Here is a 12,688-nt window from a genome sequence, read left to right on the forward strand (position 1 = left end):
TATAATACAATTAATTTTATACGAAAATAAAAATAATAAAGTTTATATTATTATTTATTAAGTCATCAAAATATTTAGTATAAATTTACGACTATTAATAAAAATAAACATATAGTAAAGTGTAAACATAAAATACTGTCCCTTCAGATGTGTTTACTTCGAGAGCAATTTAAATAACATGAAAATTAATTCTTAAACGTCCTTATCGACCTGTCAATATAGATTCTGACAGGCCATGTTTGATGTGGAAGTATGGACACGTATTAGACATTTAAAGATTTAACTTTAATTTTACTAAAAATATTTCACCATAACTCTATATTGTTAGTGTGGTTGTTCCAAAAGAAAAAAAATAATTGTGACACAGTTTAGTTTTGTTCTGTGACTTGTACTTATAAGGTAAATTTATCTCCTACCGGAGCTCTGTTTGTATGGAATTGTTATATTTAGGATGTTTATAATCGTGAGTCTTTATTGCGTGGCATGTATACAGAAAAAGAAATAATAAGAACTATGAGTTCTACTGCTTAAGTTCCTACCTTTCTATCAAAATGACTGTAAAATTTGGCTGGCTGTGAAAATCATCTTTCATATATAATTATAATACATAGTTGCAACACATTCCAATTATTTCTAATAAGAAAAAAGTAATACTTTTTGGCCACTATCCACTACTAGTATTACTAGCCTCTATTTTTTATTTTTCTCATATTAACATGTGCATGTCTGTATTGTAGCAACATGGGGGGTGTTGAGCAACCATGCTACACTCTCATTAACTTTCCCACTGATACCGAGCCTTATAGTGAACAGCAGCTGAAGACAGACCTTGGTAAGTCTAAATTTCATTACTCTTGTTTTACCAATGATTTAGGTTACTGAAAAATATATAAAACTAAATTTCTTTAATTTGTGATGACTAAGTATCACAATCAGTTAAAAGTATGATCAGTAATGTTCTTTATTTTTTTTTTTATTTTTCTTAGCTATATAATTTCCTGTACAATCAAACAAGAGAGGACAACATATTGGAGGTTTTCATGATAAAAGTGCTGCTCATAAATTTCACTCCTTTAACCAATTCAGTTGAACTTAGTTATCACTACTAAATATAAGAAATGCAGTGAGGAAGGTAGTATTTACTTTAGATGCTTAAACTGTGGCGTTGTTACAGAAAAGGGTGATATAAAGAAGAAAATTGAGGCACTTAAGAAAACCATTGGTATCATCCTGTCCGGAGAAAAGATTCCAGGGTTGCTGATGATAATCATCAGGTTTGTGCTGCCGTTACAGGATCACACCATCAAGAAGCTCCTCCTCATCTTCTGGGAGATTGTTCCCAAGACCACACCGGATGGGAAGTTGTTGCAGGAAATGATACTAGTCTGTGATGCATACAGAAAGGTTTGTATGAATTTTAATAGATTAGTAACATTCATAGTAATCTTAGCAGCTGTTTAACAACAGGCATATGATTACTGTATGAAAGTACAGGATACATTGACATTACAACAAGACGTCTTAAATTTATTTGATGAAGGAGTATTTAAATCTCATCAAAGTAATAACTTTCATTATTTCATATAAACACAGTTATTTGGAGACTTAAGTTTATTTTTGTCATGGTTTAACCATGTCGCGTCCCTTTTCTTCAAAGCTGTTATCTCTTCCAGGATCTCCAACACCCCAATGAGTTCCTCCGAGGTTCTACGTTGAGGTTCCTCTGCAAGTTGAAGGAGCCAGAGCTTCTAGAGCCCCTGATGCCGGCCATCCGAGCCTGCCTGGAACACAGACATTCATATGTTCGGAGAAATGCTGTGCTCGCAATCTTCACCATCTACCGGTCAGTGTCTCAGACATTATTTCTGGCAATTACTATTATCATAAATAATGAGATCTAAGCCTTTCGCGAGTGTTCATTTAAATGAAACTGATGTAATAAATAGAACTACTTTAACCCGACGTTTCAGTTACTCTGAATCAACCGTGATCACGGACGGACGAGATGTATTTATACAGAACGAGTGGTTAGACATAGGAGATTTTTGCATCCCATTAGCACTAAAATGGCGCACCTTAATCCATGATTGGTCGCCAGCATTGGTAAAATTCTATCTCAATGCGTTCCAGATGACTCTCCCAGATTAAAGTAATTTAGTAAGATGGGGTAAAGGTACTGAAAAGACTTGCTATATCTGTGGGAAGGCAGTTGGAACTGCTAGGCATTTGTTGGTGGGATGTAAGGTACTCCTCGATTGCGGTCAATACTCGCGTCGTCACGATAGGGTTCTGGAAATCATACGTGAAGCGGTTAGTCTTTCGGTAGCCAGAGCGCAAAGGGAAATAACCACAAACGAGCGATCAGTAGGTTCTGTGAGAGAGGGCACTAGGGCTATAAAAACAAATGTCAAGCCTTACTCCATCCTTAAAGCGGCTACGGATTGGACTATAATGCTGGATACGTATGAAAAACAATACAAAGTCCCCGAGGATATTTATGCGGCGGCCTCCAGACCAGAGATATTTATGTATTCGCGAATTTTAAGGCGCGTTGTAATGATAGAGCTTACGGTTCTTTGGGAAACCAACATTCCCAAAGACCATACCATCAAGGTCAACAAGTGGTACGAGCTCACAAACGAACTCACTCGAAATAGGTTCGTCGTGGATTTATACGCGAAGTGGGAGCGAGAGGTATAACGGCTAAATCTCTCTACAACCTACTAAAAGACTTGGGCCTGTCCAGAATTCACATCAATTCGTTCTTGGAACGTAGTTCGAAGGCAGCCCTAGTAGGTTCTTTTCAAATATGCTTAGGTAGAGAGAGGAGCTTGGACAGTGGAGGTGAGCGTTTAACGCGCGTTAGTTAGGGGCCCCTTAAACCTACACCTGGGTCGCAAGTCCCAGGAACTGTTGAAGCTCCACTCCCTGCAACGCAATGGACCCGGCACCCGCACGGTGAATCCATTGAATGCTAAGAGGTTTCGTCTCTATTCCTGGAAACGTGTTATAAATTTCTGTCAAAATTTTTAATCTGTTTGAATGTTGAATATTTAGTATCTATTAAGGTGGAGTGCATTGTGATACATATAATGTTCAATTGAATTGAAGAATAAATAAGAGCAATATATACACAGAGTTGCCAGTTAATATGGGACCATTGTCTCTGAGATATTGATGGACAAAGAGAACGATCGGCTTTCACTGAAAGTCCGATAGCTCAGTTGGGAGGTTGTATTGAACCCAACAAACTAGGCTAAACACTTAAACTATGTGACACAGCGGCCGGCTCAATGCAAAGGATATTTAATGAAGGAATTAGAGAGGTCAAGAATCGACTTGCCTTGATGCAACTATTTTATCAGAGACATTTTGAGAAGTCGTCTAAGAATTTATTTGTTTGGTGTATATTTCATTCATTCATATTCATGGTCCATTATTGTGCAGAAACTTCGAGTTCCTGATCCCGGACGCGCCGGAGGTGATCGGCTCGTTCCTGGAGTCGGAGCAGGACATGTCGTGTAAGAGGAACGCCTTCCTCATGCTGCTGCACGCGGACCAGGAGACGGCGCTGGCCTACCTCTCGCAGCGCCTCGACCAGGTGCACGGCTTCGGAGACATCCTGCAGCTCGTCATAGTGGAACTCATATACAAAGTGAGGTTACAGGCTCGTGTGGGACGATAAGGCTGCACCCACACTGTAAGGCCGATCTCGTACTGGTGGAGCTTCCATGTTCACGTTCAGTCTTGAACTTTCAATAATCTCAGTCGGATGTGTTTCGCCTATAGTTAATAATAGGATAAACCTTAAAGTATCAATTTATTTAATTTTTGGGGTGAAAATCTTGATTGGACATTTCGAACAGATATTCACCGGTTCGGTAAATCTTTTATCTTTGACGAAAAAGATATAGATGTATAGTGTGGATCCAGCCTTATATTATATAAAATAAGTTTTTGACGTCACTGCCATTATTAATTTATTACTTAGTGTTCCGTCTCGAGGTCCGCTCCTCAGTCATGTGATATTATAACATCCAAACCATGTGCCGCAGGTGTGTCACGCCAACCCGGCAGAGCGGTCTCGTTTCATCCGCACGGTGTACGGGCTACTGAACGCGCCGAGCGCCGCTGTGCGCTACGAGGCGGCCGGCACGCTGGTCACGCTGTCCACGGCACCCGCCGCCATCAAGGTCATCATTACACTCATCACACACGTCACACACATCACACTCATCACACACGTCACACACATCACACACGTCACACTCATCAAGTACATCACAATCATCTGACATGAACATGACACTGGTTTTGGTGATATACATTTATTACACACAAACATTGGCTCATCACACCAGGTCAAGCTCTCCATCATATCTATCATACTACTGACTTTACCAACTATCACGTAATTACAACTTACCAAACTTGGAACTCGGCTAGGGCCAGCCCTAGTTTGTAGTGACCGTAAACCATTGTGCGCGTGTGGCAGGCGGCGGCGGCGTGCTACATAGACCTGATAGTGAAGGAGAGCGACAACAACGTCAAGCTGATAGTGGTGGAGAAGCTGTCCGCGCTCAGGGACGTGAGCTGCGACGCCACCTCGCGCGCCCTGCCCGAGCTGGCCATGGACGTGCTCAGGGTGCTGGCCTCCTCCGACCTGGACGTCCGCAGGCACACGCTGCATCTCGGTAAGGAGATTGTCCTCCTAGTACACACGACGCGTCGCCGGCCGACGGTGAGATGATCCGGTACTGGCTCTTGGTACGAGAACGTACCTAACACTTGATCACAGATAGTTAAAAAAATAGTCATATTTTCCACTGGAAGATCTTGTGAAGAGAGTCATTATTTTCCTATAATCCTAGAATTTTCCTATAATCCTATAATTTTCCTATAATCCTATAATTTTCAATATAAGCAACAGATGATTTTGGTACTACTCTACGAGTACAATCTTCTTGATTTGTTGCAAATGTTCCTCTAGAGCGGAACTGAGTAAGAGCTCTAAACAGAACAAGCCGTGCAATGCACGTAGACACGTGTTGAGGTAATTAACCGCTCCCGAAGGTATTACTCGTGTCTGGGTAGAAAAGAGTCAGTCTATGATTGACTGCCCTATGTTTTGGTCGTTACCGGGCTGTTCCGGCCATCTTCCACCATATTTCACAAAGACAACCCATAACTGAAAATATTGTGTCTAACACATGTGGTATACATCCAGCTCTGGAGCTGGCCACTCCTCGCCACGCGGACGAGCTGGTGGGCGCTCTGAGGAAGGAGGCGTCGCGGGCTCAGCTCGCGGATCACGACGACGCGGCCAAGTACCGGCAGCTGCTGGTGAGGGCGATGCATCGAGCGGCCATCAAGGTACGACGTCCGGCGGCGCGTCAAACAACTGGCTCAATACAGAAATGTTACCTGTGACGCTATGGTCTCTGGCCAGCACTTTATAAGTGCTATATTCTCTGTGAATGTAGAGAACTACATCAATAGATACTCAGTTTTTTGCCGGTCCAGTGTAGTCGTTGAGTGAGTGACGGGTTTTAAAGCCTTCGTACTGAAAGCCATGGCAGAGGTTACAATTCTGATAAGTAATGAAATATCTCTTTATCATTATATTGATGATTACAGTAGTGAAGCGTTTGATTAAACACGCTTTTAAAGATGGCGCCCGTGGAATGTTCAAAATATAAAATAAACATCAGTAAATGTCTTGTCTTATTGTAGATAATATATAAACCTGGTATTTTGTCACGTAAATATCAAGACTACTCTTTTTGTTATATATATTTGATTTGTCTATAATCACAAACAAGAAACATTCTTCTTTTTCTTCTCTTAGTCTATGAAACCGTTTTATTAAGTCGGTGGTCTTCCACAGAGATGTTCTTTAACGTGCGTATCACACGTGACATTCAATAATTAATGAAAATTACTTAGAAATTAACCTGATTAATAGAAATTTAAGTTTCGAATTCATGAAAGTGACACAAGTTGTATTTTGGAGACGATAGCTGTTCCGGAAGTTATAAAAAAAGTCAAATATTTATTTAGCGTTGAATATGTTTCAGCTGTGAGATGACATTAAATGATTAATACTATCATGACGTGAAGGCAGCAGCGCCGTGTCTTGGTATTTGAAATATATTTGTTGTGGTGACGTCATATTTATGCAACTACATATGTATAGACTGCTCCAATATCAGAGCCAGCTGTTTATTTAACAGTTAAAACGAAGGAAGTCATCAAAACGACATTGTATGTTCCTTTACGGGCTATGACTAGTATCAGTCCCCCGGGTCCGTATGTCCGGAGTGGTCCTTGTCACGATGTATGTGTGGTATGTGTAGTTCCCGGAGGTGGCGTGCTCGGTGGCGCCCGGATTGTTGGAGCTGCTAGGGGACGGCGGGGAGGTGGCGGCGCAGGACGTGCTCATGTTCACCAGGCACGCGCTGCACGCCTTCCATGACCTAAAACCTGGCATATACGCGGTGAGGCACACACACAACAACAATTAGTTGTGTACATGTAATATATACACGTGTTTTTTACGTTAGGGCCGACTGACAATCTTATGTTTGTAATCGAAGTAGCCCCGTCTGTATCTCAGGCGAGGAACGTTCCAGCACTTCATATAATATTTGTGTTTCGTATAGAAACTACTGGAGAGTCTGGGCAGCATCCGGGTGGGGAAGATCGCGAGGGCCGCCCTGTGGCTGGTGGCCGAGTTCGCCGACAACGAGGACAACGTGAAGGCGGCCATCGACGTCATCGCGGCTGCCATGCCGACACACAAAGACAATGTACGGTCACACGGCTTGTGGAGAAGGCGGCACACGCGTGCTCACACACTGACAAAAATAATTAATATGTCCAGGAGGAGGACGGCGACAAGGACGGCGCTGAGGCTCCGCCTAAGGAAAAGGAGAAGGAGGCGCCCACTCGACAGCTGGTCACCAGCGATGGAGCGTACGTCACGCAGTCCGCTTTCAACCAGCCCAAGTGAGATACTGACGGCATTGATCACACACAAGCCTCATTGGACACCTACAAATTTGACTAAATTTTGTTCTTCACCAGGACTCCTGTGACTGACAGCGGTCCGGGTCTGAGCGCGGCGCTGGTGTCCGGGGAGAGCTTCACGGCGGCGTGCGCGTGCTCCGCCCTCGGCAAGCTGGCGTTGCGCGCTCCCGGGGAGCAGGGGGCGCGGGCGCTGGCTCTGGCCGGCACGCTTCTCGCGGCGCACGGGCGGGCCGTGCTCACGGCGGACGACCTGGAGCACGGCGTGCGCTGCGTGCGCGCCGGCGCAGAGCGACCCGACGTGCTCAGCGAGGCGCTCACGGCCGGATCCCGGAAAGCGCTCGCCTCGCTACTGACGCTACCACATCGCTCGGCACCGACCCTGCTCCCTGAGGTTATATTAACACTATCTGGCTACCGACACACCATATTGTTATAATCCCAGGAACGCCGCCGACGGTCGGCGGAGCTCACCGCTCGGGAGATAACACGATACATTCACCTAGCAATTATTTCTCGCAGTGCATTTTGATTTTTCCGGCGTAATGAGGGCTACAATTTCATTGTTTTTAGTTTAACACAATATCCTGTAACTTTTGATGGTGGCTTGCTGTCTCATAGTTAAAATTATGGTCAACAGTAAAACATTCCAAAAAAAAACTTTCCGTCCAAGCGACACGATACAATATATACGTACAATAAAATGACACAAACTAGCAGTTGTCAATAAATTTGATTGTTGAGCTTCGTCATAGACCGTTCGCCCCGTGAGTGTTGTAGTGTAAGGCGTGACGTCACTCAACTCCCCTCCTGTGTCGTCAGGGCTCCCCCGAGCGTCCCGAGGCGTCTTCTCGTCCGACGTCTGTTCCCATCGAGCGCGGGATATCGTTCACCGCCCTGGCGCCGCTCGCCGCCGCCGGCAACAGAGACGTGTTCGAGCTGGCCTTGGATAGAGCTTTACAAGGTCACTATATAGAACATTGGACTATCTTCTTGTTAATTTTTTGGCAACCTCTGTTCCTCCTGATACGAGAACTAAGGCTACTTTGATTAAGGACTTTTGTTTTTTCAATGTAAATAATAGGTGAAGTCGCGGGCGAAGGCTTTATTCACATTGTCTATACATTAACACAATATCAAAGTCGAGGCTACACGTCGTGGACTTCGTTTTTCAAAAATGTTTATAATGTTCTTTTATTTTTTGTAACGTTAAAGCTAACAGCTAAAACTGGGACAAAAATTTAAATGGACAATATGGGACGAGCAGTCCATGGATTGGAGGAGAATGCAAGCCTGCATCCGTGAGCTGGTGACCTTGAACCGTGTCATTTACTGTGTCAGGTCGCACCAAGCCGGCCAGCGACGACGGCGGTCGTTTGTCCAAGGTGACCCAGCTGACGGGCTTCTCGGACCCGGTGTACGCGGAGGCGGTCGTGTCAGTCAATCAGTACGACATAGTGCTGGACGTGTTCGTCGTCAACCAGACAGGTACAGACCTTAACCAGACATCACACACACTATGTGACACCAACACAGCCCGCGCTGGAATCTAATCATACAAAAACAAGCGATGATTGTTGCTCTCTAACGTAAAATATACTGAACTCGTTTCGATGATACTTTACAGTGATGTAGCTCAGACATCAGGATAAGATACAGGCTAGAGTAATCCCAGAATTCCGTATCGCGGAACCGTGGCATTTGTTGTATTTTGTATGAAATTACATGACGTACAATAAATATTGCCAATGGTCGGCTACCGTATGAGCATTTCTCTCCGGGTTTCATCCCGAGGACATCGACGAAGTCACGGACAAGAACTGGCTCTACCGATAGTGGTGGCAATTGTAGTAATGTGTCACCCGTTACTTGCAGACGATACCCTCCAGAACTGTACGGTGGAGTTGGCGACGCTGGGCGAGCTGCGGCTGGTGGAGCGGCCGGCGGGCATCGTACTGGGGCCGCGGGATTACGCCTCCATCAGGGCGCACGTCAAGGTCGCCTCCACAGAGAACGGCATCATCTTCGGAAACATCGGTACGAACACGAGTGTCCGACCGCACCGACTGGACATTGTGTTGTGCATCTATTCTGGACCTGCTTTTTTGAAATTAAGACTAGGTTGAGCCCGAGTTTCTGAGGCTCTTTCCAGTTTTCAATGTTTATTAAGTCAGTGGTATTTGTCGGTGTCCAGTGTACGAGGTGTCCGGCGCGTCCATGGACCGCGGCGTGGTCGTGCTCAACGACATCCACATAGACATCGTGGACTACATACAGCCCGCCGCCTGCAGCGACGCCGACTTCCGCACCATGTGGGCAGAGTTCGAGTGGGAGAACAAGGTGTGCGGACACACACACACACACACAGGCATACACACACATAGGCAGACGCACAGACACACGCATATACCTGTAGGTGTTGTTTTATAAGTGTATGACGTGTATGTATCGGTTGTGCCAGGTGTCCGTGAACACGAACATCACGGAGCTGAACGAGTACCTGGAGCACCTGCTGGCGTCCACCAACATGAAGTGCCTCACTCCCGATAAGGTTACTATATATTACATACCGCACATATTCAAATGTTTTTTATTTGCACAGCCTCGCTGAGGTAAAGCAGTTTTGTCCACAATCTTGACTTCCTATTTAACTGTCTCCGTGTCTGATCGGGATTGCTGGTGCGCGTGTGCAGGCCCTGTCCGGTCAGTGCGGGTTCATGGCGGCCAACCTGTACGCGCGGTCCATATTCGGCGAGGACGCGCTCGCCAACCTCAGCATCGAGATCCCCATGAACAAACAGAACGCTCCCGTCGTGGGACACGTGCGGATACGGGCTAAGACACAGGTAAGCACACCGAGACGGCACCAGGACAACTAGAGCCACTCTAGTTGTCCTGCTATTTGAAGTGCACTGGAACCGTTGCAGTGCGCGAGGGATGCGCGCACGCTGCTGCAGATTAGTTCTCTGTCAGTAGTTGCGTATTAATGAATCATCTATCCCTGTCTGCTCGTCCGGCGTTCCGTCTCAGTCCCGCGGCTCGGTGGCTGACATTAAGTGACACACCCTTATATACTCGTGACGTCACTATAGCACACAGCGGCCCGGTGGGGGATCGTCTGCTACCCTGTCACTACTGACACACGCGTGTCAGGAATGACCCTTGATAACATTTGATCTGTGTTTCCTTTCTCTACTTTTGGACACTAACCAATGATTGTATAAATGTATGTCTCGATTCAGTCACCAGACACATAGCTGTAGTCATTTTAGAGACCAAAGATAAAAAAAATTGTGTTATTACTTAATACCGAGGAGGATGGCGGAAATGAAATGACTTTGATAGGAGTCGTAATGCTTGCTACACTTAGGAAACCGCATTGATGAGACACGTTTCTAGTGGTAGGGGAGCCCACGATGCTCAATGGAGATTTACTAGAGCGTCATAGAGACCTAATGGGTTGCAAAGCTTAGATGATAAGAAGAAAGAAATATTATATAATATATATCTTTTCATGGCCAGGGAAAGCGGCTATAGATTTTTAAATATGTAAAAAAACTTACATGGACATCCTCGAGCGTGTCAGATATTAAAAGCATTGTCGCCCTACGCATTTTTATTAGTGTACGTTTGTTAATCTGATCGTTTGCTTGATGCGGGCGGTTGCATGTAAGGGCTGAACATGACAAAGAAACATTTAATCGAGCGCGTCAGATTTTCTAAGGGAGTGTTAAGGGCACCAAAAAAAAAGCTCTCATTCACTAATCTCAAGATTCCGATGTGGCGTGAGCTCGCGGCCACTCTCATAATGTGCAAAAAAAAATTGTCCTTTTGAAATACTCAAGCACGACAGATTAAGATATATATTTATATTCTGAACGTACTGTCTTATAATCTGACGATTGTCTAGAGGGATACGACTAAACCGACAAAAAAAAAAATCTTTGCACTTTGATTTAATTTTTTTAATCTTTTAATTGCAAAGGAATCAGGAGCGCGTATTTCGGAGCTATTTCCCGAAACCTCCGGGGCGTTGTCATGTTCCACTACGCTTTGCTCTTGTAGATACCGAAAGTCTCGCGGTATTTTAATTGCAGTTAATAACTTATAGCACTGTGCGTGATATAAATCATTTAATGATGATTCCATCGACAGGTTGAGGTTCTCATACGTTCCTCGAGATTTTTGGCCAACGAATATATTCCAAAATATTTAATATTTCATTAATGTTTCTACTCTTTCACCACAAAATACACATTTTAAATTAATATCACTCATATTGAATATTTATAAACCTCAATTCACATAAACGTTGGAAACACGTTGTGAACAATATGAGACGAACGAGCCTTTATTAGCAGCTGTCGTGGCAGCAGAGACCAGCGTGGGTCGGAGTGAGAGAGTAATAGAAACGCGGAGAAGGAAATATAGGCATCACGCAGCTCTACGCATTTAACTTTATCGACGAATTTTTTGTTATTTCGGCTTGCGAAATCGTCAGATTTTATGTTTTTCGTTATTTTTAAATTATTTCCTTCAAAAGAAAAATAAAAATTTAGCTACGCTCGAGGATGTCGAAATGACTTTTTTTTACAACTTTGCTGCCTTCCTCTTCCTTTACGTCACTCTTAAATTGTCAGATTAGTGAAATATACACATTTTAGGATGTAATTAACTCACCCTACCTTACTCTGACGTGCTCGAGAATTTCTGATCTGTATTCTTCACTGGCGGCCTTAAATATGGGGTTCGTGTTTGGTAAAGGTACTTAACCGGGTTCAAGGTATCCCCCTGTATATTAGTCTGCAGCGCTTTAGTAAATCCCGAAATCCCCGCTTGGGCTCCCCTATTATAGAGTGATCTTCGAGCCATTTGAAATAGTTAAAATATCATAGCCGACTTCATCAAATAAGTTTACAAAAATGCCTTGAGTCTAGAAGGCCTAGGTAGTGCTTATTATAATTTAAGTCACAGATCACAACTATTTTGAGTAGTTGCTCGTTAGATAACATTATGATCATATCTAAACTGTTGAAGGGTACCACAATAAGGCTAACGTGAGCGCGACTTCCTAGGTTCTCTTTATCAGGTTCTTTCATGTAGCATTTAAATTCCCAGGGCATGGCTCTCAGTCTGGGCGACAAGATCAACATGATGCAGAAGACTCGCCCGAAGAAGCCCAAAGATCCCACGCCGGCTGCCTAACAGACAACCGTCCCAGGCTCAGCTCTCAGCAGGTCGCTCATCGAGAACACATCCCCGTACGTCATAGTGGCCATCGTATTCCTAGTAGCGGCCACAACTATGCACTACATGCTGAACTGAGTCGCTGCCGGAGGTCTGGAGTCCATCGCGTGTAACACTGTAGCTTATAGACTAACTATGTGTAGAGTAACGATTGAACTATCAACAAAAACGAAGCGGATGTTATGTTTTATGGAAGTTAATATACAGAATAATAATTATATAATAATTATATAAGTCTGGACTTTACAGTGCTGCGTTTACTCGATGTTCCGTCTGTAAAGATACGGATAACCGTGCATCGTGAGTGCGGTCCATAAATAAATGTCGTGTAATCTGAGACGCCTTTGTTTTATTTAAACTTTGATCCCGTTCGTTGCGATCGTGACAGGGCAGGGTCAGGAGAAAAACCAACGAG

General features: G+C 44.2%; 1 protein-coding gene across 2 annotated transcripts; it reads left to right on the forward strand.

Annotated features, from left to right (window-relative positions):
• Positions 1-212: 212 nt before the first annotated feature.
• Positions 213-12,610, forward strand: LOC116766122 (coatomer subunit beta). Of its 2 annotated transcripts, XM_032655796.2 has the most exons (19): positions 214-399; positions 738-832; positions 1,175-1,404; positions 1,674-1,843; positions 3,448-3,655; positions 4,056-4,193; positions 4,496-4,694; positions 5,228-5,373; positions 6,357-6,497; positions 6,663-6,809; positions 6,884-7,008; positions 7,087-7,420; positions 7,849-7,990; positions 8,368-8,514; positions 8,902-9,063; positions 9,221-9,366; positions 9,488-9,577; positions 9,720-9,872; positions 12,145-12,610. In XM_032655796.2, the coding sequence occupies exons 2-19, from the start codon at positions 742-744 to the stop codon at positions 12,229-12,231; spliced, it is 2,856 nt and encodes a 951-aa protein (XP_032511687.2). In that variant the 5' UTR covers positions 214-399; positions 738-741; the 3' UTR covers positions 12,232-12,610. The 2 variants fall into 2 exon arrangements, with proteins under 2 accessions (XP_061378972.1, XP_032511687.2); XM_061522988.1 differs by lacking the exon at positions 738-832 and having other exon boundaries at positions 213-399.
• Positions 12,611-12,688: the final 78 nt, after the last annotated feature.

Source organism: Danaus plexippus, chromosome 15 (genome assembly GCF_018135715.1).
Source record: "Danaus plexippus chromosome 15, MEX_DaPlex, whole genome shotgun sequence".
Taxonomy (NCBI): Eukaryota; Metazoa; Arthropoda; class Insecta; order Lepidoptera; family Nymphalidae; genus Danaus; species Danaus plexippus.

Coding starts and splice junctions, on each gene's coding strand:
- LOC116766122 (XM_032655796.2), top strand. CDS start 742: ATGGGGGGTGTTGAGCAACCATGCTACACTCTCATTAACTTTCCCACT. Junction 7,009..7,086: donor TCCGCTTTCAACCAGCCCAA/GTGAGATACTGA, acceptor GTTCTTCACCAG/GACTCCTGTGACTGACAGCG. Junction 9,367..9,487: donor AGTTCGAGTGGGAGAACAAG/GTGTGCGGACAC, acceptor CGGTTGTGCCAG/GTGTCCGTGAACACGAACAT.